Source organism: Gopherus evgoodei, chromosome 5 (genome assembly GCF_007399415.2).
Source record: "Gopherus evgoodei ecotype Sinaloan lineage chromosome 5, rGopEvg1_v1.p, whole genome shotgun sequence".
NCBI lineage: Eukaryota > Metazoa > Chordata > Testudines > Testudinidae > Gopherus > Gopherus evgoodei.
Window position 1 is genome coordinate 87086172 of NC_044326.1, and position 24598 is coordinate 87110769.

At 41.0% G+C, this 24598-nt stretch overlaps 1 protein-coding gene across 2 annotated transcripts in view; it reads right to left on the bottom strand.

Annotated features, from left to right (window-relative positions):
• Positions 1-9872: 9872 nt before the first annotated feature.
• EDNRA (endothelin receptor type A) overlaps positions 9873-24598 on the bottom strand; it is a 43536-nt gene continuing 28810 nt past the window's right edge. For both annotated transcript variants that reach the window (XM_030564440.1, XM_030564441.1), the window contains exons 4-8: positions 20138-20336; positions 16853-17005; positions 14897-15030; positions 13633-13741; positions 9873-11049 (exon numbers count right to left, since the gene is read on the bottom strand). In XM_030564440.1, coding sequence (XP_030420300.1) covers positions 10909-11049; positions 13633-13741; positions 14897-15030; positions 16853-17005; positions 20138-20336 — 736 coding nt within the window. In that variant the 3' untranslated portion in view covers positions 9873-10908. The remainder of the gene's footprint in view (positions 11050-13632; positions 13742-14896; positions 15031-16852; positions 17006-20137; positions 20337-24598) is intronic.

The window sequence follows — 24598 nt, forward strand, 5'->3', positions numbered from 1 at the left end:
GGAATGAGATGGGATATTTCCACCAGTGCTCTGTAGGGTGAGTTCCCAAATGCTGAACTGATTTAAAAAAAAAAAAGATTTGGGGTTAACCAAATTTGAGTTGTTTACATAGTAGGGTATCAGAGCTTTTAATTTCAAAATGAAAATTGTGAGTTATACCTTCATTATTGGATCCTGGTATTTTCTCTTCACTGTACAATGATTCGATGCTTAAAGAGATCATACGTAGCCCACTGTGGCAAAGTTGTGCTTTCCTCTAACTGTACTTGCACATGCAGTTGTAAAGTTGCTTATTTGCCAACTTTGCCCACTATTCCACTTCAAGGACACAAATATTACCCTGATTTTTGTAAATTTAATTTTAATCCATGTGGGTCTATAAGTTAGTGACTACAGAAATCTGTTTCCTAATTAACTTTATTCTGAAATAAAAGTTTTAAAAGTACAGTATCTTTCCTATGCCTTCTGCAGAGTTCCAGGATGTGGAAAATTATGGACTCTGTCACCATAAATGACAATGGGCAGAGTTTCCCAAGTTGCCTGACTATTAATGAGGATTGTCTCTGGGCTACTAGTGATATGTAACAGCTGTTGCAACAATATGTTGTAATGTGGAGCTGAAAGGAAGCTATTCCTCTAGGCCACTTGTATGGGCAGCACCCAGTCAGCACAAATGAAAAAGTAACCCTATCATACATTACTGCATGGACTTATTGGGTGCCAGAATGGACAGGAACATATTGGTCATTCTGTCACCTAGTGATACTAAACCACATGGCACTTGCAGTTACTGGATGACATTCTCCTGACAGTATGCACTGGATTTTACTGTTTAGTCCTATAGCAGTTTTATTCAATGAGTAACTTCAGTCATTTGACCAAATGCCTGGTCCTAATTTTTGTCAGTAGACCAAAGGTTTGGTAGTTTTAATTATTTAGGGAAATTCACAAGTGAAATGTTCATTTCACTGACTGAAGTTTGACAGAATGTTGGTAACTTACTGTAGATATCCAAACTGCAGGGCTTGATTCTGAACTCCTAGGGGAAACCTTAGTAAAAGTATAAAAGAATCCCAGTTTAAAAGCTGCTTTGATAGAGCATAATAGTGTTGCATTTCTCTCTATTCAAATCTTGGGTAACTGACTCTACCCGTACTTTATTCTAACGGAATGCAATTCAAAGGTGTAATTCCTTCTTTCCCTTTTCTCTTTGGCTTCCTATGACTAATTTAAGAAGCCCTGGACATAACACTGATACATTAACTGAATGCTCAGAAAAAGTATGTGATATTACTATGTTTTTTTTTAAAAAATGTATTTGTAAATCATTTAAAATATATGTAACACTTTACAAAACAGAGTAGGACTCAGTCTCTTACAATCCAATACAACTAAGAGAAAACAAAGGTGGGAAGTCTGGAGCAGGAAACTAGGCAAATGGATATTTGCTTGCTCAGATTTATTGAGGTTGGGTTAGAAGAGAGAAAAATATTTAAGGGGTCCAATTTTTTTTCCTATCTGAGATTGATATATGTAGCAAATCCTTTCCTTCCCAAAATAATGGGGAAGTGAACTTTGGAAACCTCCTAAAATACCTTAAAAAATAACCAGTGCAAAGTAATATATGGCCTGTAGAGGTATAGATACAATAGCATAAGAAATTATAATAATTGTGAGAAACTACTAGCAACATATGATCTCTCTATCTGAGGACATATAAAGATTAAATGGTCCCCATATTTTCCCAAATCCTCAGTTTTCCTCCTTTTGCAGGTCTACATAATCACTTATTTCATGGTATTTCTTACAGTATTTAGCTTGCTTACCAACTTCCAATTCCTTATAATAATTCTTTCAGCAGCTATTGATGCTCTCAGCAAAAGTTGCTTTTGAAGATTACTTAACCTCCTAATAAGCTTGAAGTCCTGTACTCTGAAGATCATTGGATCTCCTGGGATATTGTTGTTTAAAACATACTCTCCTTCCAAAACTTTGTTTTAGGCCTATATAGAAGATTCTCATTCTCTTTCCCACAATTCCAGGATCACCCCATATCTTACATTCAGAATTGTCAAGCCAAAGTATTCAGAAGTCATGAGTCAATCCCCCAAAATCACGAGATGGCTTAACATTATTTTAAAAAATGTATTTTGGATGCTTTTATTTGCCTTCTGGGCTTTGAGCCTTTAAGGGTCACATTTTTCAGGGCTTTTTTCCCCATAGCCTAAAAGCCTAGCAACTTACCTTTTTAAAAAAATTAAAGTTTAGGTTTCATTATTATCACATGACTCCAAAAGTGGAGCATAAAGAAAAACTCTAAATATCTGCTAACAAGTGACACAGGGACACTAAACTTTAGAAAGGAAGATTTCCATAAAATTAGAAGTTTAGTCAAAAAGGCCCTAAAGTAAAAAGTAAAAGCACTAAAGTCCTTACAGGTGGAATGGTTATTATTAAAATAAATAAATAAATAACTAAAATATGGAGTCTCAGAAGACATGCATACTGCTGAAGTAAAAGGGTACTAGGGAGGGAAGGAATGAAGCAATATGGCTGAATGACAAGGCTCAAGAGGCTGTTTGAGCCAAACAGAAAATGGTCCAAATTCTGAAAGCTGACCTTAGTGAAGCCAATAAACAGCAGCATAAATTATAAAAAGTATTAATTAAGTGGGAAATTACAAGGGCACTTGCTCTTTCCTGGTTATTAAGATGAGGTATTCTCAGAGACAGAAGTGTGAGAAGAAAGAGTTCTGGAACGAACTGACAATTTAAAAAGCAATATATCACCAGGCCCAGATGTCGTACATCCAAAGGTTCTGAAGGAGCTTAAGTATGAAGTAGCTGAGTGCTAACAAATGCAGTCTCTCATTAAAAAGAGTACTGGAAGGTACCAAATTTTGTACCTATATTGAAAAAAGCTTATGGGGTAGTCCAGGGATATAGAGGCCAGTAAGCATTACATCTGTACCTGGCAAAGTGGTTGAAATGACAATTAAAAAAAATAACAAAGCAACTGGAAGATTGCGATATGCTATGGTTTAACCAGCATGGATATTGCAAAGGAAAATTGTGTTTCACTAATCTCTTAGAATTCTTTGAAAATGTCAGTAAAATGGTGGATAAAGGAGAACCTGTCAGCATAATGTATTTATACTTCCAAAAGGCCTTTGACAAGGTTACTAAAGTAGTTCAGTATTCATGGTGGATTGAAAGCTGGTTAGGAGAAAGAAAGCAAAGAATAGGATTAAATAATAAATGTTCTTCATACCTAAGTTTAACAGCAATATCCTGAGGTTATGTACATTATATATTTATTAACAATCTGGAAAGTGAGTGAGCAGTGATGTAGTAAAACTTGCAAATGATAATTTATTTAGAGAGGCCTGTGAGGAAATTCAGAGTGACATAACCAAGCTAGATGAATGGACAATAGGATGGCCAATGACATTAAATGTCAATAATGCAAAGTAATGCACAAAATTCGTTAGTGGAAGATACCTTTCTCTTCTCCCTTTCCTCCAGAAGCACAACGGAGAAAGCAGCAGGGGACAGCTGGAGCTAGGGGAGGAAGTGCTGGGAAATTCTAGTCCCTTCAGCACATCAACATAGAGTGCAATCAGGGGAGGGAGAGTGATGGCAGGATGGAGGGTGGTGGTGGTGGAGGTCTAGCCCTAAAGAAAGCTCCTGGCTCCATTGAAAGTGTAGAACAGAGCTGAGAATTCCAAATGCTGCGTTTCCAGTTCCTTGTGGGGAAAAATCAGGATGCTCTGGTGTCTCAGTGCTGGCACACCCCATCTCAGGGACCCGAGTTGGGGAAAGCTGAGGGAGAGGGAGCAAGGAGGTTGCCAGGCTGTGATTTAGAAGAGGTAGCAACTAGGGGCCTGTGACTTGGCAAGAGTGGTGAAAGGTGGAGCAGGGGAATTTGTGACCTGGTGGAGGATGGAATGGGGAGCCTGTGACCTGGTGACTGTAGGGAGCAGAGCAGAGTGAAGTTTGCTGATTTTATTAGGGGACTCAGAAAAGAGTGTGTGTGTATGTCTTATGGGGTGCATATCAGAAATATTTTTTTTGAGGGTTGACATGGTATTTGTTCTTACAGTTAGGAAGTTTTTCCTGAGATTTAATCTAAATCTGCTTTGTTTTAGTTTGAACCCATTATTCCTTCTTGGTCTCTGTGGCAAGAGAGAATAACTTTTCTCCATCTTTTTATGACAGCCTTTCAAGTATTTGATGCTCACTATCATGTCCCCTGTGGCAAACTCAGGACACTTAGCTACCAGGAGAGGGGTAGTAATTAGTCCCAGAAGGCTTAACCATGGAGGAATAAGGTTCAGCTGGAACAGGGGTTACCAGGGAGCTAATTAGTTTCAGCTGGCCCCAATGGCTGGAGACCTTTTTAAACCCTCCCTGGCAGGGAAGCAGGGGGGGTGGGGAGAAGTGAAGCGAAGCTGCCAGTGAGTAGGGGCAGCTGAACTCTGAAACTTTTCTTGCAAGGCAGATTGCACTCTCCCCAGAAGGAGAGGAAAACAGAGCAAGGGCCGTCTGAGAAGGGATCAGCCAGACCCTGCGTGACTGTGAAGGGCTTTTGCTTTGCCCAAGCCTGTGTCTCCAAGGCTAAGAAGGACTCAGCTAGCAGAGGAGAGGCAGGTACTTTGCCACACCCCCTTTAATCTCCTATTTTACAGACTATACATACTCAGCTCCTTCAGCCTTTGCTCATATGGCTTGTGTTCCATCCCTTTGATCATCATTGTCACTCACCTCTGGATCCTTTCCAGTTTAGCTACATCCTTGCTATACATTCGTGAGCAAAACTGATCACAGTACTCCAGCTGAGGCCTAATCAGTTCTTAGTAGAGTGATACTGTCACTTCCTGAGACTTACATGCTATGCCTCTGTTAATGCAACCTAAAATTGCATTTGCTTTTTTTGCAATAGAATCACATTGTTGACTCATGCTGAAATTGTCATCCACCACAACTCCCAGATCCCTCTCAGCAGTGCTGCTCCAAGACAGTTATCCTGCATTCTGCGTTTGTGCATTTGGTTTTTCTTCCCTAAGTGTAGCACCTTACATTGGTCTTTGCTGAATTTCATTTTATTGCCTATAGCCCAGTTCTCCAATGTATCAAGATCCCTCTGAATTTTAGCTCGATCCTTCAAAGTTTTAGCAGCATTCTTCCACTCTCCAACTTTGTGTTAGCTGCAGATGTGATCAGTCTGCTCTCCATTCCTATATCGAGGTAGTTAGTAAAAATGTTAAACAACACCTGACTCAGAACAGATCCATGTGGATACCCACTTGAGACATCCTTGCTATCTGACATCATTCCATTCATAGCTACTCTTTGTTTGCGGTTGTTAAACCAATTATGTATCCACTTAATGGTAATTCTGTTGAGCCCGCATTTCTCCAGTTTACTTAGAGTGTCATGTGGGACTGTGTCAAAAGCCTTGCTAAAGTCCAGCTATATTATGTCCACCACATTCCCCCATCCTCCAAGCCGGTTACCTCATGAAAGAAGGGAATCAAGCTGGTTTGGCATGATTTGTTCTAGTAAATCAAATGCTGGCTGGTAGTGATCACACCTTCATCCTCCAGGTATTCGCAAATTGAATGTTTTATATATTGCTCTATAAAAGCAGCAAAGAATCCTGTGGCACCTTATAGACTAACAGATGTTTTGGAGCATGAGCTTTCGTGGGTGAAAGCTCATGTTCCAAAATGTCTGTTAGTCTATAAGGTGTCACAGGATTCTTTGCTGCTTTTACAGATCCAGACTAACACGACTACCCCTCTGATATTATATTGCTTCAGTAGCTTCCCAGGTATCGAGGTCAGGCTGATTGATCTATAGTTCCCTGGCTCCTCCTTCCCCCCCCCTTTTAAAGATAGGTTCTATGTTAGCCCTTCTCCAGTCTTCCAGAACCTCTTCTGTCATCCAGACATTAGCAAATATTATTGCCAGTGGTGCCAAGATTTCTTCAGCTAATTCCTTCAGCACCCTGGGGTGACCTGGGGTAGGTGGGTAGCCTATGTGACCTGAAATCACTAGATATGATGGGCTTGGGAGCAGAGTGGTGAGAAAAGAGTCAGAGAGGCCCTGAAATAAGAAGATGGAGTGGTGGAGCTAGGAAATGAGATATGAGGTGTCAGTGGCCTGGAAATGAGTATTGACAAGGCAGGAGAGTCTTGTGCATGTGAGCCATAACCAGTGACTCTTGTTCCTTTTGAAATCTGTATTAAAGAATTAATAAATATGATTGTATAAGATTTCAAAAGGGATAGGATGTAAGAGTTCCTGAATGTCATGTGTTCACTGAGTAGAATAATGCTTTATTAATAGAATTGGATAACTGAGCTGCTTTGGAGTTATGAAGTGTGTTGATTGTGTAGTGGTATAGGTTTATATAAGTGTATGCAGACTAGAGCTGGGCAACATTTTTCGTGCAACTCCCCATCCCCACATTATGCCAAAAAATGCAGGGAAAAAAACCCTCAAAAATTCCAGAAAATTGAAAAGTTTGAAAATGTTGAAACAAAAATTGAATGTTTCTATTTGTTGATTGGAAATAACTTTTTGTTTTGAATTTTAGTGCAGTTTTATTTTTAAAAAAGTGAAAAACCTGAGAACAAAATGAAATGTATCATTTGGAGTTAAACAAAAGGTTTTGCTTCACCCAAAACAATTTTTTTCCTGGTTTGGCCACCAAACTGAAAAATCAGTTACTCACACAGCTCCAGTAGAGACCTTTCAAATTTTCAACTACAATGTGCAGCAGCTAACATAGGTAGCTTACTTCTAACATAGTAGATATTAGTATTTGAATATACACCTCTACCCCGATATAACATGACCCAATATAACATGAATTTGGATATAACACGGTAAAGCGGTGCTCTGGGGGGGGGCTACGCACTCTGGTGGATCGAAGCAAGTTAAATATAACACTGTTTCACCTATAACCTGGTAAAATTTTTTGGCTCTTGAGGACAGTGTTATATCGGGGTAGAGGTGTACTAGAAATTGATACCTTGAATAGCAAATAGATTTTATAATCTCCTAGAAATTTATTTTCACCTTTGTGTATATTTTTCCACATTTTAGGAAACAATATTAAGGTTGGATGAGCCATATAAGTTAGGTGGGATATTAGTAAGTGCTGAAGGATTATGTGTCATTGAGGAACAGGCTGATTCCATAACTATTCACTTCCAGGAATTCAACATTTGGATTTTTAAAAGATGCCATTTTTAATCCTTTAAATAGTAATTTCTTTTTGGGTGTTATGTGGACTCCAATGAAACACACATTTGGGCCTTAAGCCTAGTAGTAACTCACCCTCTGCTTTTCCCTTTCATGGTTTCAACTTTGTTTCCTGATTTTATGTCAAGATGCATTGAATTACCATAGGCCAATTCTATTTATACAATACTGCTAGATTCCTAAAGAGCAGAAAATATTTGAGACAGAGGGAGAGACTCTTACCTGTTTTGCTGAATTGTGTATTAGCAGGAATACATGTAATGCAATACTTTCATTTGAATATAAGGGACAAGGAGAGTTACATTTGCAGCTCTTGATAACAATTGCAGGAGGGATGTGATATACTGTACATTCTGTTGATGCACAGGCAGCACAACATAATCAAATACCATGCAATGGCTTGCAGTACATGTTGCTGAAATGAATAAAGTGCAGAAACAAACTTTTCAGGTTACTTCCATGAACTTAAAGTGGCACTGTTCTGACACTGGGTATGCAGTTTGCTTTACTTCTAAATCAGCATTTCCAACAGTGCTCCAATATGCAGCCTTTTCAAACTGAAGCAATTTGCTCCCAGGCCAACTCTATCCTCCTGTTGATACGTCTGACTTCAGTTCTAAAAGACATATGGTGAGGCAGCAGAGAGTGTAGGAATTCTAGAAGCAATGTGAAATGCTTGGTGTATCCTTTCACATGTCATTATGTACAGTACTTTTCCAGCTCAATGATTTAGTGTCAGCTCTGGCATAAAGCTGAGCATCATGATTTTTACCTTACTTCATTGGTTGCACGTAAAAGATGGAACTGAACTGAAAAAATACAGAGCTACAGTTTAATGTATGTAAAGACCCAGAGGAATTTGGAATTTAGAAACAGTATTTTTAGACAGAACAACAATCTGAAAGTAACAGTAGCTACTGTAACCTTATGAGACTGCAGAAGTGTAAATCAAGAAGCAACTGATTTTGGCAGCAATCACGTCTGCATAGAGTCTTGCTGACTGTAGATGGACTCTCAGAGGTCATTTTATTTCATCTTCCTTTAGAGAGAGTGCAGGTAACCTACATTTTAGATTTGTTTTTCTTTCCCTTTGCCCACACTGTACTGTGTTTATTTTATATCAGCATTATAAACATTCCATGATTTTTTTTCTATACAGTTTGGGGTGGTAGTTGTGATGGTTTCTGTTTTTATAAACCTTTTTATGCTGCTTCATCCATTCACATTTTGAAGATAATTGCCCTTGATGAGTCATTGGCAGGCTGAGGAGTGTAAATTAGGAATAATTGCTGATCCAAGTTTTGAATGGCAGCTTCCCTTGAAGGAATTAGGGCAATATTAGTATGCAGCCTGAGTGGGTCTTCTAATGAAAATGTTTGTTGTGCCTTGAGGAAATTTCAGAATATTTGAGCAGAAATCTTTGCTTGTATATAATTCTATAGAGTTTGATTTTGTATCATGTCCTCATACAAACTGTATCCCACAATGCTATGAGAATCAAATAATACAGTTACAAAGTTATAGTAAAAATGAAAACAGTGGGAGATGCACAAGCTTGTAGAGCCCACTCTGCCATACCTTCACTGCAATTGTTGGCCACACTAGCTAAATTGGAGCTAGCATGGATCTGTCTATACAAGGGCAACCAGATCGCTCACTGCAGGATAGACACCCCTAAATGAGGAATATAGGTCAAGAGAACAGAGTTTACTAGAGACATCAATTCATGTTGAACTGTGTCACATCATAATGCATTCTGTCACTGTGGCATTGGTGATGTCAGAGTACGGAGAAACTCCACTATGTCAAAACTCTCAGAATTATCATTATTTGTCCGATTATTGATAGAGTTTGGGTGATAGGCTGTTTTGAAAGAAATTCAGCCAGGTCTCATTCAACAGCATGCTCTTGAGCACCATTACAGAGCATTGTCAGATTATATATTTAAGTTTTTAATATATTAGCACACATTCATATGTGTGTGTATATATACATGCATATATGCCATAAAGACAAAAGCACACAAAAATACATAAAGTAATTTATGAAGCAGTTTTTTCATATACACTGTGCATGTAAACATTTGAGAAATTGTGCAGTGGAAGTCACTGTAGTCACTTAATATTTTGACTTTGTAAATGATGTGCAGGCTCATGTCTTCCATTTGAAACACAACTGGATGTTAAGAACTACATTGTGTAGCTGTTGCTATTACTTTTCAACCTGGTAAAACAGATACTATAAATCTTATGGCAGATTTCTGCAGCAGGTATATTGTATATGATAGTGTTATATTTCATTCCACTATTTAGTAAAATGCTATCTAATCAGCAAATGTAATAGCCAGACAATGATTTTCATGCCATGTAACCAAAAAGTTGACAATAACAAAGAGAAAGTTATGTCACATGTTTACATGTATGTGAGCAATAGCATCTATTACATTATATCGTCAGTTGCATTTATATGGTTAATAACCCCAATAAAAACATCACTCATTTTAAATGTTTGAACTTCATAAGCATCTCTCTCTCTCCGCGCGCGCGCGCGCGCGCGCGCACACACACACACACACACACACACACACACACACACACACACACACACACACACACACACAGAGCATATGCATGCACAACTCCTATGGACTCCAATAGGAGTTTTGCCTTCACATGGACTGAAACTTCAGGTCCACAATTTGTAAGCAGTGATCATCTTCTGAGAACAGTTTTGGACACTTTTAGTAACACTTTACTGTGTTACATTGATATTGCTGCACTCCACTTCAACTTAAATCCAAGAAAGATACAGTCTCTGCAGAATAACAGGCCTAAGAGCTAAACATGACTGGCTAATTATAAATGTGCTTCAAGATTCTCTTTTACAAATGATTGCTCTTTTGCTGATACAGAAAAATATATGTTTATTTTGTAAAGAGAGTTAGAATAAATAGCACGTTATAATACCCTACTTTTGGTATCAGTCTGTGCTGTAAGTGCCTAATGTTGGTGCTATTTTTAGATGGTCTATTCCTATCTTTGAATTGTGAAATGCTAACTTCCCAGCTAATGTTGTCTCATTTTGAAAAATTAAGTAAATAAAATACTGGTGTGGACTGACACATTTCCAAATAAAAGCTTTTAAAATTCATGCTAAACAGACTTTTATACAGAATATATTCACCACTCAGTTAAATGTTTCTTTTAAAAAGTGGCAGAAAGACAGAGATAAACTATATCCTCACAGATTCCACATTCAACATCTTCTGAAAATCCCATGGTGACTAATTCTAATTGGCCATCAAGTAAAAAGATGGCTGGGTACCAGGTACACACTGGACATTTCCTGCTTAGGTCAAAGATTGTAAACATCCTGCACAGTGCTGAGAGACTCTTTCATTTTTCATTAAGAAGGTAAATGTAATTTTCAGAAACAGCAACATTGTCAAGAGGATCCGAATGTGCAGATCTTTTAATTTATAGTCAATCCATTAAATCAACTCTGAAATTAGGTAGAAGGGCAAAGAACGTCTGAATGGATTATATTTTGTGGAACACTCAGTGGATTCTCTCTTAAACAGCTTTCATGTAATATTTTTTGCTCCTGGATTCTGAAGTGGTCTCAGTGTCCTTCAGTCTCAGTTTATGCTGTCCTTATGGCTGCTTCGATCTGTATTGTGGTTATTTAGTTCATGGTTTTTCCATTGAATGCTTGTTCCATTCATTGGCACTGAAGTCACTAGACTTTTGGATCGGTAGCAGCAACAGCAGAGACATGACTGGAAAGAAAAAAAGATTCCAAATAACATAAATCTAGAAACTCTCTATAGAACTATATTCTGTCTTCAGACGTGTGCATGGGATTCCAAGTGAAGAAGCGGGAGCTGCACATAGGCAGAGTTTGGCCTTAAAAATGCAGGTGATTCTGTAATTGCCCATCTCTATGACACAACAAAATTAAGGCCTGACCTTACACTCCTTATTTAGGCAAAATTTTCGCTTCACTGAATGGGAATTTTGCCTGAGTAGGATGTGCAAGTTGAGATGCCACCACACTCCTCAAGTGTAATGCATTGTGTGATACATTCCACTCTACAGCAGATCATCCCTTCCTGTCCTGCAAACTAAGGCAGTGTTCCAAGACAAGGTCTAGTAGTAGCAGACAGGAGAGGGTGAGGAAAACAAGAGCTCCTCAACCTCATCCTCTTTAGATTCCCATCCTCAGCCTTTCTTTCTCGCTTCTTCATCCCTTCCACCCTTCTAAAAAGCAGAGAGAGTAAGAGTAGGAGCAGACTTTTTTTTTAGCCAGGAGAGTGGTGAGGATGGTGACTCAAGCCTATGCTGCTGGATTCTGCACAGGCTGGGAGGCTCCCTTACCTCTTTTGAAAAGTGCAGCAACACAACCTGCTCCCTCGGTCTTCCTCCCCCCTCTCATGGAAAACAAAGTCCGATCCTAGGCAGGTGGGATTCCTGACTCTGCTCCAGAAAGGGAAGGGGAATGAGGACTGGGATTCCAGCAGCAATAGCAGGACTAGTGACCTCTCCGGGACACAGCAGCAGCAAAAGAGCTTTGCAGCTAGGCAGAACTAGACTTAAGTTAACTGTATTGTGTATTTGTGGGTTGGGATGTAAAATAACTGTACTGATACTCAAGTAGAGGGATAACTTAATTGTCACATGCAGGAGCGTCGCCAGGGTTTTTGGCGCCCTAGGCGGGGGTCCTTCCGCGCTCCTGGTCGGCGGCAATCTGGCGGCGGAACGGTCCTTCTGCGCTCCCGGTCTTCGAGGCACTTCAGCAGCGGGTCCCAGAGCACGGAAGGATCTCCCGCCGCTGAATTGCTGCCGAAGACATGGAGCGCGGAAGGACCCCCCGCCACCGAATGGCTCCTGAGGGCCGCAAAATGCCACCCTCCCAAAGCCTGGTGCCCTAGGCGACCGCCTAGGTTGACTAAATGGAAGCGTTGGCCCTGGTCACGTGGGAGGGTGGCCTGAATGTATTGTGTTTGGTATCGGAGATGTAGGGGTAGGTTATAGTGAGGGGATGAGAGGCATAAATTAATTATATGATGGGGTGCAGGGTGGCCTGAACTAATTGTACTGGGGCAGGCAGAGGGACTGAATTAATTATATTGGAGGCAGCCTGGGTAGGCAGAACTCTATTTCCAGCCCCAGTTCTCCAAATATCCAATGAGAGGTCCAGGCAAAGATCCGTTCCACAAACCCACCAGTCCCCAAGCACCCTGGGCAGGGATTGCCCTCTCAGCCCCCCGCAATTTGTAACTGCTCGCAAACCTGGTTTTATTTCATTTATAAAGTGTGGAAATATCCAGGGCCAGCTCCAATTATTTTGCTGCCTCGAGCAAAAAAAAAAAGCTAGAGTGCCGCCCCTTTAAAAATGGCCGGAATGTCGCCTCGTGAAGAGCGCCACCCCAAGCACATGCTTGGAACGCTGGTGCCTAGAGCTGGCCCTGGAAATATCCTAAAAAACCCTCTAAATTAGTGCATGCAATGCTGAACAAAACACAAGTGTTCCACATGGTAACCATTTGTCACATGATTCATTGGTTTATGTCACACATTGGCAGGTTTGCTTTCTTTCCTTTGCATATAATCCTAACAGCTAAGGAAACTATACATATTTTGAAGGATCAGCTGGTTTCACAGTCCCCTCCCCACCATTGTACTTCTTTCTACTCTCTCTTCACTCTCATCTTCTCTTTCACTTTACTACTTTTGTTGTGAATGGGTACTTTAGGAAGCACCAACAACAGCAATTTGGAGGTACTGTGTGATAAGTAAAGGAGGTTACTTTAGCCCCAAGTTTTCAGGGGTCCATTTTGAGTTCATGTGAAAAATGGACTATACAGCTGTCCAGCAACTGTGAAAGCCATTCCACTTATTTAACTTCCAGAGTTTGGATTTAGTTTCCTAACTTTGGGCTTCCAAAGTTGAAAATTTGAGCTGAAGTGTGATTTCCTGATCACGGGGAGATTGCGATTTCTGCCAGATGTATTCATCATTCTGAGTAAATGCTAAAATTGGGAGATGTGATCAAATGAATTCCACTCCATGTATGTGCATTAGGTGGGAAGACAGTACCTAACATGTACATGCACAGATCACTGAATGTTTGACTTTGTGGAGTTTGTCAAAATTCTATTATACTGATTTAGTATCTACACTGCATGGATAGTTTCAGCTCTCAGTCTGGTATGTGCTATGTGACCTTCTGGCTAATAAATTAGATAGCTTCATACCTTTAAATGCTCTTCCTTAAACTTTATAAATACCTATATTAAGTACTTTAATGGAGCATATCTGCGGGACAGATACATAAAAATGTCTCATGCCAGAAGTCTTACCTGGAAACAGTTTTTAAACTTCTTGCTCACAAAATAGAGAGCTATGGGGTTTATACAAGAGTTCATGGTTGCCAGATTAATGCTGATGTAATCCAAAGGCAACAAGAAACTAGGCAACAAAAGAGAAAGTAAAATAATTACAACTCTTTACACATTGCACAAGCATAGCACATGGATACTTTTCTCTGACGTATAGGCCAATTCTCTGCTGGGGTTCGTGAAATGTTACAGGGGGTTCTCAGGAAAAAATTCTCGAATGGCAGGCAGAGCTGACCCTAGAGACCGCGGGCAGCCTGGGGCCAGCAGCCCAGAGCCCCTGGACTTCCAAGAGCTAAGCAAATCAAAGCGAGCATCTCTATCACACTGAGCAGATTTAAACTGCAAGACTCCTTATAAGAAATGGAAAGGGAGGTGGATTTTTTTTGTTGTTTTTAAAATTAAATAGGCAGCTAGTATTGTTTTTAAAATTATTATGAAGAACAAGCTTAAGCTTTGTTGTAATGTACATTCTTTGCCTGGACTGCTGAAGACCTGAATGCTTGTGTAGGAGGAACTCTTTGAGTTGGCTTCTTAAATACCTTCCCACTCTTTCACATCTGATACTCCTTGATGAAACATAGGAGCCTTGTCTTATAACGGGCTTATTCAAACTGACACAAGCTACAAAAGTGAGATCTTGGAAGAGTGTTACCCTTTTAATAGTTTAATAAAAATACTGTAATGATAAATAATAATTAATCATAAATAGTGTGTAATAAGCATGTCATAAAAACAAATTTTATATTTCCAAGATCACTGCTTTTATAATTTATACTCAGGTAAAGGAGAAAATTCCTGGAAATATTCACTTTTAGGAGGGGGTTCGTGAGATTTGACATTCTATTGAAAGAGGTTCATAGGTTGTTAAAGTTTGGGAACCACTGGTCTATACTGATCTTCTAGCATAGGTAATGTGTCAGCAAAGGCCTGTCTGAAATAACTAGTCAGACATAGTTTGGAAGAATGAGAGGAAGGTGAACATAATGCCAATGGTCCAGATTCTGTTCTATCATGAAACCTCATTGGAATGGAATCCCCTAAAACTGAAGGATATAATGGAAAGATCAGAAAATGGAAGAGTCAGCACTTACAATCTTCTAATGTCTGGCTCTGACTGGTCAAGTTACCAGTTCTCACAGCTGCATGAACAATCACGTTAAACTCTAGGTAACATATCACCCTATATTTTTTCATTCTAAATGGTTGAGAGAAGAAGATACAGTACTTGAGCAGTTCACATCTGTTAGGGTCCCTTTCATTGTATACCATTTTCTTCAAAATTCGGCTCAAATGGAGAGGAAACCAGCAAAGGGCAAAAATCACTACCAGACAGAAAACTGTCTTTGCAACTTCTCGACGCTGAAGGAAGAAAGCAAAGAAAAAGATTACTGATACATGTCAGTCACATTGCTATATAAGGGCAGAGAAGTGATAGCAGCACAAAAATAGGCAGTCTAGATAAAAGCATGCACTTAAGATTGCTCATGCAAAACTCATCTTTATTCAGGAACAATTATTAAATTGAGTGGGAGCTTTTCATGAGCAGACTACTGGCTCAGGCCTTTACAGGTGGTTTCACCTGAGTCTTGTCAATGCATATGTCCTGTCCAACAGGTGTGGGTGGGTTAGTGAAAGGAATTGTGTGTGTGTGTGTGTGTGGGTGGGGGGGGGAGTGTTTGAGAATATAGTTCTTGCCTCTGCAGCTGCCACTGGAATATAACATGCAGTGTAAGCCTCTGTTGTTACAATTTTCAGCCACATTACTCCAGTTAATTTCCAGATATGACTTAATATTATTGCTTCTTTCTTGTAATAGCAGTTATCAAAATATGAAATCTGATGCAACTTTGACTTCTGTGCTAAGAATGGGGCTGCTGCAGTCAGGAGCACAATTAAGCATTAACGTGGAGGAGGCTGTGTGAGGAAGGGGAGAAAGTGAGAGAGCAAAAATGACAATTAAAAAAACAGTTTTTTATAAACTGAGGCATAAATCCACCTTGGCTGGGCTTTGGAGATCACAGCAAAGTAGTGGGAGGAGGGAAAGTAATGGGAGGAGTCCTCTCCACACACTTCTATTTCTAATGGCTGGACTGGACTCCGGGGTCCTAAAGCCACGTTCCCCATGTGGGGAAGGACAGGAGCATCTGCATGGTGGAGGATGCAGTCTCTCCTTTGGCCCACCTGACTCTGGCTCTATTCCCTTTCAAGCACAGCTGTGGAGAGCACTCTCATAGAGCTCACTAGGGATAAAAACCCTAGACCTCACCCTTGTGCAGTGAGACTGCACAGGTATAGCCTTTAAAGGTTCATTCACAGCTGTAGACAGAGGGTCAGGATTTGAGGGGGTGAGATAGCAATTGTAGCCTCCTTTCAGACCTTAATTGCAGGGACTTGGCTAAAGGTTTTAAAACCGCAGTCTGGAAGGTAATACAGAAAAGAGCTGCAAACCAAGCAAAGTACGGTCTGATATTACTGTGTAACTTTGCGTCGTAATCAGTGTTTACACTAGACTTCTTGTTGCCACTCACGGTTGCAATAATGGGAGCATCAGTGTAAACAAGACATTGATGTTTTTATCACTATCTAAAAGTATTCAGAGTAGGCATAGATGAGGGAGTGGCAAAAATACTGATGGCGGCCCTGAATCCTGTCTACACTAGTGCTCTTACTGTTTCTACCACCAGTAAAACAAAGGGTGATTTCTCCAAAAAGTCTAGTGTAGACAAAGTCAAAGTGTTTATAACCAGGATGCATGATCTCTAGCTCTTTTCAAGAAATGTAAAGTATTCAGCTGTAGCTAAAGCGGAAAGGACCAGCAGAGCCTTATGTTTAGGGTAAAAATTTAGAAAACATATTTTTGCCAAATCTTTGTAGCAGCATTCCAAGGAATTTAACCAGTAGAGATTTAAGGTTAAAGAGTGGATGAGCAAGACTCACACTTTCTTAGGAAAGGAAATAAACACTGTTTAGTCTCTTGAACATACAGTCTCCAATATCTACGTATTCTATAAATTACTCTTGTGTTCTGGGTTTGGTTGAATACCTCAAGGTCAGAAGTCACCAGTAGCCTCACTTTCTATTTCTGGCATTTATTTTATTAAAACCTGTTTTGAAATTTTTATAAACCAACTTGCAGACACAACAGCAGTGTTTTCCCAACCTGGGATTCCCTAATATTTACCTGCTTAAGATGTTCACTGAGGGCAATTCTCAAATTGTTGTTCCTTCTGTTTAACATTTCACAAGTCATTAGTGTGTAAAAGACAGCAGTACATGCTAGTGGCACACAGAAATAAAATCCAAACAGCCACCAATCCTTTGCGTTTTTGTAAAACTGAAGATGAGAGAAAAAAAGAGAATGAATTCTCTCCAAATGCAGTGCAACAAACAACAGAAATATAATAGAACATGTGGTGGTTGATAGTGGTTCTTCTGAGCCTGTTAAGTGGAGTGAGCTTTGTGCATTCTTGTTCCTTATAAGATGTGTTTGTAGTGGAGTAGGATTCTGATTGTTTGCAGAAGATTTTTTTCTAAGGCATCATCAAGACATTTCTCAGGGAACAAGATAAATATATCTAATTCCTACTCCTGATTTATCATCACTTGTTAATTAGCCCACAGTTTTAAAGGGTTTGGATTAGTAATAAACCTGTATTTTAATCTTCATAATGGTATGACTAAACTCATCCCTTATATTAAACTGAATAGTTATAAGGTGTTCTCTTACCAAGGTTTGCACCTAGCATATTATGCCCTTGATTACCGTGCTATTTCTATATCTAATACAGAGGAATCAGGGAGATGACCTTTACCCTTGAATACTTTATAGAGACAAAACAGGCATTTGGCAGCAGCATAAACATTTAATTTACCCTGGTGATAACCTGTCTATAACTTTGTTACAATCTGTCTTGGGCTGTAAATTGCTGCTTCAGGAAGTGCTTGCTGGGTATTTATGCTCATTCATGTAAATCAGTGCTCAACACTTACCACACAACTGACTTGCCAAATAGAAACAAGTTGCAGGTTGACTCCTAAGTCCCAATAATAACACAAACACTACACTGCATATTAAACCTCTAGGATAACAAGTCTTGATAAGAGCCTTTCTCAGCAAAAGTCATTTACCTTTTAAGGCTCCTGTAAACTGTTCTGGATTCCAAAACTGGCAGGTTAAAAATGTCTTGTAAATGTAATCATCCTCAGTTATCAGTGGATAGATTACTAGTTGGTGTGCTTATGTAGTAGGCAGATAGAGGCCACTTAATGTGCGCTTGTCTGGAAAATGTGACGGTTAAGACTGGCTGCTTCCAATGGCTTCAGCGGCCTGGTTAGTTTTAACCATTTATTTACCTGGTACGTGTGATATGTGACTTTCATGACAGGAAATCAGGCCCAACAATAACGTCCCAGTATTTTCCTATGTACAGTTAAACTGCTGGTAGTGATTTAGGAAGCATATTACATTTGACAAAACATTTACAATTTTATTCCTCTGTTGGCAGCTATATTTGCACACTTGAGGACATGCTGTATTCTATTTTCCCTTTTTAAAGAAGAGCTGTTTTAATCACCAAAACTCTCCATTGAAATATTACATTTTAAATACTTCCTGTCTCTAGGTTATTAGTCACTGAGCCGGATGTGTGTAAAATGGGACCATCCCCTTCTTTCTCAAACTCTTTCCCCTAGCTTGTTTATTCCTAACGGATGTGATCTTACTTGTAACATCACAGTTCCCACACCAAAATATCATGATGTTAATAATGGAGGATTATATGTCTCCTAACTACTGTAGAAAGAAGTCAGAGGTCTGAGATCTTGTTTATGTATATTTCTGAATAGTGCTCAGTTTCTGAAAAGGAACAAAATCAAAGCTATGCTCCAGATTAATTGACGTACATTTAATGAGGTTGATTTTTTATGCACTCCATCAGTACAGCCATGGGTTACTTCAGAGGAAACATAAGTTACTAAGGGAAAGCTTTCTCTCTGGACAGTTTGAAGGAAAGGAGGGACCACTGGTCATAGGCCTGGTTCTGAAACCTTTATACATGTTGACTATCACACAAATATTCCCATTGAAGCCAGTGGGACTGTTAGTAAGAAAGTACTACTCAGGATAAGATTTTCAGAACTGGGCCCAATAGCACTTCTCCTCTAGAATGATTTTGGGTCTTAAGTAGGGTTTTAAAGCCCAGTGCACCCAATTTCCAATGGACTTCCCCACTAGCTAGGAGGTAACCAGGTCAAACTTCAGTGAACTTACTCCTTCTCCTGTTGCACAGATAAAGTCCAGAACTGAGATCTGAGAGGTGTTACTGGGAGGAAGGCATAAAGGAGATAGTTCAGGAGGACGTCTCATAGGAATGACTTTACATTCCAGATGGGACTTCATAGGAGCACACCTAGAAAAGCCACTCAGGGCATATGATGAATCAACACACATCCTTAGTGCACTGGCCAAACTCCCTCCCCAGCTGACTTTCTGAATTGTATTGGTTGGCTCTTTTCTCATCATCACCACATGGAGGAGGGGGTGGTGGGCTCTTTGCATAGCTGTATTCTCTGTGGGCAGAAGTTCCACCACGTGGGATGCACAGCCTGGATTCTAGAAGCAGAAACCCAAAAGAGTCAAGCCTCACATTTTAAAATTTTTGCTGCCTGGGCTGGGCAGGTGGAGATTGCCATTTGCCACCTTGTTGGCAGAGAGACAAGGACTGACAAGACATACACAGAAAGAATAATTTTCCCTGCTACAGGATGTTCCTCCAGATCATGCTTGAAGCATCTTGGTAGGGGAATGTAGGGAAACTTGCACTGCTGTTCCCCATGGTGGACCTGTTCTGTGCTGAAAAGGAACACTTCACTTTCTAAAACTCCCATGAGGACTATGTGAGTGTGACAAAGAAAAGTTCAAATGAACAACAAAAAATACACCCACAACCTTTACCAACTTGTAGTCTCTGTATACAGCACTTACTTATTGACATGTCGAAGTTATAAAACCTACAGCAAGATGCCTGTAAATGATTAATTAAGGAATCTGAGCTGCAAGAAGCTTACATCAAAGTACAAAGCTGGACTCATTTAAGAGAAATAGGCATCCTTTTGTTTGCCTTGTAAGTCCACATGGAACTAGTTTTCTACAGGAAATGTGCCTTTTAAACATGTTTCCTAATGCTCTCAGCCTCCTGGGATTCACGTCCTCACATGAGTCTTTCAAGTCTTTCAAAGGAGAATACTTTAAGGTCAGATTTACTTTTATTAGCTGAGGCTGAATATGGAGACTCATGACTAAAACTGAAGTTCCCTATCCTAGTTAATCTACTTTTGTATGAGTCTCAAACTTTAATGGATAAATAAAGCTTTATTTCACTCTTCAGTGTGACATCCTGCAAGAGTCTATATTCTAAACTGTCGATTGCAAAAGAAGGAACTTTGATTACTTTAATATTATACATACCATCATAAACTTGTTTGTAGCATTGAGCATGCAGGTAATATGATTTTCATCTTTGTATTTGAAAGGTATCATGACAAAACCAATTGCTTCTGGAATAGCCAGTATAAAGGACAGAATCCAGATGGAGAAAATTTCAATAGCAGTGATCATGGGGATACCAATTCCCTGAACACGACTCCAGGAGGCAACTGCTCTGTACCTAAAATAAAGAGATAAGCATGACATTCTAGCCTATTTTCTTTATTAAGATCTAGAGTTCTTGGGTTGTCTTAACATATCAGGGATGGTTCTAGCTTCCTTAACCTGCCTCAGAATGGCAGTCTTAGATCTGTGTTACCTACGTGATAACAGAGGACCCTACTCATCCCGGAAACCTACCACCCATAATGCCACCAGCAGCATTGTGGAACAGATCAGGAGGTTGGTGGTAGACAGCTGGATGCAAATATTTACATAAGGCAGCACTGTATCTGCAGGCAGTTAACTAATATTTTATATCCAGAGTAGGGCTGTCAATCTTCCTAGACTAAAATACTGAAAAAAACCCCAAAGCAAAACCAGTCGCAAGCAGGAAAACGTGTGTTTTGTTTACTCAGCTTAAAGTGCAATCTTCCATTTATTTTAAATGCTAAAAATACCAGATTTTATAATATGGGGCAATTTCTAGCCTGGCATCAGAATACAAATAGTATGGGTGCTAGATAGTGTTATTGACAGCATGTCAATTCAGTTGCAGTACCTACATCACTTTTCCTATGAGAAACTGAAACACGGGATAAGAAAGTCTGAAAATAAAATCCATGCTAAAAACAGGTCACTTTTTTCCATAACGTTATCCATTTAAAAATAAAGAGGTTACCAGTACTTTTCAGAAACAGACTGTGGTTCTTTGGCAGCAATAGTATATTGTCCCCCTGTAATAATCTAAAGTGGCCTGGTGGGCAGAATTCTTTAATCTATTCAGTTCCACTTTGCAAAATGTTTATGCTTAATTTGTTTGTTTACTTCCCCAAAATAGCAATAAATGAATATAGTATAGTAATTCCAGATGGGGAGGTATAGGTTTATCATACTGTCTGTTGAAGAAGCATTTTTCTGAAGTTTGGAAAACAAAATAGGAATCCTAGACATACTGTCCAACTCCTTACACAATAGTTATGTACAATATGAATATGGGCTCACTGAAACAGTAAAAATATCAATGGGAGATGTTGTTAGTTATTGTAGGGCCTGGTGGAAGTTTCATGTACAATCTCATTAATGTGATGGTAGCCTTATGAATTCAGTCCCATACAGCAAGGATATTTGGGAAATAGACTGAATCAATGGATGCAGGGTTGGGCCCTTACTCTCAGAGGAAAACTATTGGATGGCAGGACTGTAGAATAATAGCAGAGAATATAAAAGTGGAAGATGCAAAGTGCTCAGTTTTTCATCACTTTAATAGTATACAGACTAGAATCTCTCTCTCTGGTGTATACTACAAGCTCATACAGCATACTTGCAAGACATGCTGGGGAAAGATTCTTAGTCTTAAGTTATATAAGCTCTTCAAGATATTAAAATAGCTTAGGCCATTTTAGATTTGGGGGGGGGGGGGAAAGGAAAAATTCAAAAAAAACCCTTGTTTGAAATGTATTCCTATGCTCTGAGAATGCCCTATGGGCTTTGCTACACTGGAGAGTTGCAGCGCTGGTGGTGGCTTTACAGCGCAGCAACTTACTCACCGTCCACGCTTGCAAGGCACATACAGTGCTGTATCTCCCTGGCTACAGCACTGCATGTACTCCACCTCTGCCTGGGGAATAACGACTGCAGCGCTGGTGATGCAGCGCTGCTCTGCCAGTGTGGCCACCAAAAGTGCTGTTATTGGCCTCCAGAGATATTCGGAGGTATCCCAGAATGCCTGTTCAGCCACTCTGCTCATCAGTTCAAACTCTACTGTCCTGGCCTCAGGTGACCCGCCCTTTAAATGCCCCGGGAATTTTAAAAATCCCCTTCCTGTTTGCTCAGCCAGGTGTGGAGTGCAGTCAGTGAACCTTTCCAGGTGACCATGCCTCCACGCGCCAAACAAGCCCCAGCATGGAGCAATGGCGAGTTGCTGGACTTCATCAGTGTTTAGGAGGAGGAAGTTGTGAAGTCCCAGCTGCACTCCAGCTGCAGGAATTACGATACCTATGGGCAGATATCAAGGGCCATGCTGGAAAGGGGCCATGACCGGGACGCACTGCAGTGCAGGGTTAAAGTGAAGGAGCTGCGGAGTGCCTACTGCAAAGCCCACGAGGGAAACTGCCACTCTGGCACTGCCCCCATGACCTGCCATTTTTACAAAGAGCTGGACGACGCGATACTTGGGGGTGACCCCATTGCCAATCCAAGGACCACGATGGACACTTCAGAGTGGGGGGAGGGGAGGAGGAGGAGGAGGGAGCAGGGGAGGAGGAAACTGAGAGTGAGGGTACTGGGGTGGGGGGAGACACCCCGGAGTCCCAGGAGGTATGCAGCCAGGAGCTTTTCTCAAGCCAAGAGGAAGGCAGCCAGTCGCAGCAGCTGATGCTTGGTGAAGGACAAGCAGAGGAGTGGGCTCCCGGTAAGCGGCTTTTATTTTCAGGATGGAAATGTTTCGGGAAAGGAGGGAGAGTTAGGGCTGCATGCATGCATGCCTAGATGTGGAATAGCCCATTGATGTGGTCTATCACATCATGGTAATCGGCCTCGGTAATCTCTTCAAAAGTTTCAGCCAGAGCGTGGGCAATGCACTTGCGCAAATTTATAGGGAGAGCCACTGTGGTCCTTGTCCCAGTCAGGCTAACGCATCCGTGCCACTGTGCCACGAGGGGTGGGAGGACCATTGCTGCACACAGGCAAGCTGAATAGGAGCCAAGGTGGAATCCGCATTGCTGTAGAAGACCCTCCCGCTCTTCCCAGGTGACCCGCAGCAGCGAGATATCTTCCAGGATCAACTCCTGTGGAAAATGCTGGCAGAGTTTAAAAACCCCAGTACAGCCCTGAAGCAATCAGTCCCCCTTACTCACCATTTCGGGGCTCCTGTGGGTTATGTGTGCTCTCTTTGGTATGGGAAAATTATGCTAAAGTGAAGACTGTAAACTCCTTCACTGTGTGGGAATAACTGTCTGAGATATAAACAATGCTGCCTCTGTTAAGTGTTGCCTTTTTTGTCTTTCCACAAGCAACCTTGAGATCTCGGCTGCCCTTGTTATCAACAGCTCAAAGACTCCAAAACCTCTGGAAGAAGCCGCAAAAAAGCAAAGACTACCTGCTGCAAGCAGTTACGGATCAGTCTGCCAGAGAGAATCAAAAAGTGTAGGACTGGAAGGAAAGGGAAAGCAGGATCCGCCAGAGAAATGCAGCGGCCAGGAAGAAAAGCACAAAGCAGCTGATAAGCAACTTGGTGCGCCAAGTGGACTCTATCCAGGTGCTCGTAGCCATGCAGGCAGAGCACTACCGTGCCGCCCCCACCAAGTCCCAAAGCTCTTTCCCTTGTGCCCCAATGTCAGCTCAAAATCCCCTTCCCCAGCATCCAGGTTCTTACCATCATCAGCTGCCTCCAACACCTGTACATTCACCAACCAGCCCTGAGAACTACGACCCTTACCCTCTGCACTCAACCCCCATCACCATGCAGTATAGGCATCCTGAAGTGCAGCAGTCATCGCACAGCACTCCAGACAGGACATATTCAAACCTGTGACTGTACAGTTCCCCACCCCACCCCCTGCCCTTTTAGGTTCCCAAAATGTTGTGTGTCTGTCAATAAAGTTATTTTCTTTTCAATGTATGAATTCTTGGCTTTGAAAACAGTCTTTATTATTGCAGAAAGTCAAAGATACCTTAGCCCAGGAAAGAAACAGGCACTGCCAATCAGCTTAGGAAAAACAGATTCCTACTAACATTGTAACCACTGCACTTCACTCCCCTGCAAGGCACCAAACATTACTGTTGGTTTTCAGCCTCAAATTCCTCCCTCAAGGCATCCCTAATCCTTGAAGCCCTGTGCTGGGCCTCTCTAGTAGCCTTGCTCTCTGGCTGTGCAAATTCAGCCTCCAGGCGTTGAACCTCGGAGGTTCACCCTTCCCTTCACAAATATTATGGAGGGTACAGCATGCGGATATAACCGCAAGGATGCTGCTTTCCCCCAAGTCTAGTTTCCCATACAGAGATCGCCAGCGCCCTTTTAAAAGGCCAGAAGCACACTCCACAGTCATTCGGCACCGGCTCAGCCTATAGTTGAACCAGTCCTTGCTCCTGTTAAGCTTCCCTGTATACGGTTTCGTGAGCCAAGGCATTAATGGGTAAGCGGGGTCTCCAAGGATCACAATGGGCATTTCAATGTCCCCTACTGTGATCTTCCGGTCTGGTAAAAAAGTCCCTGCCTGCAGCTTCCTGAACAGGCCAGTGTTCCAAAAGATGCGTGCATCATGCACCTTTCCAGGCCAGCCT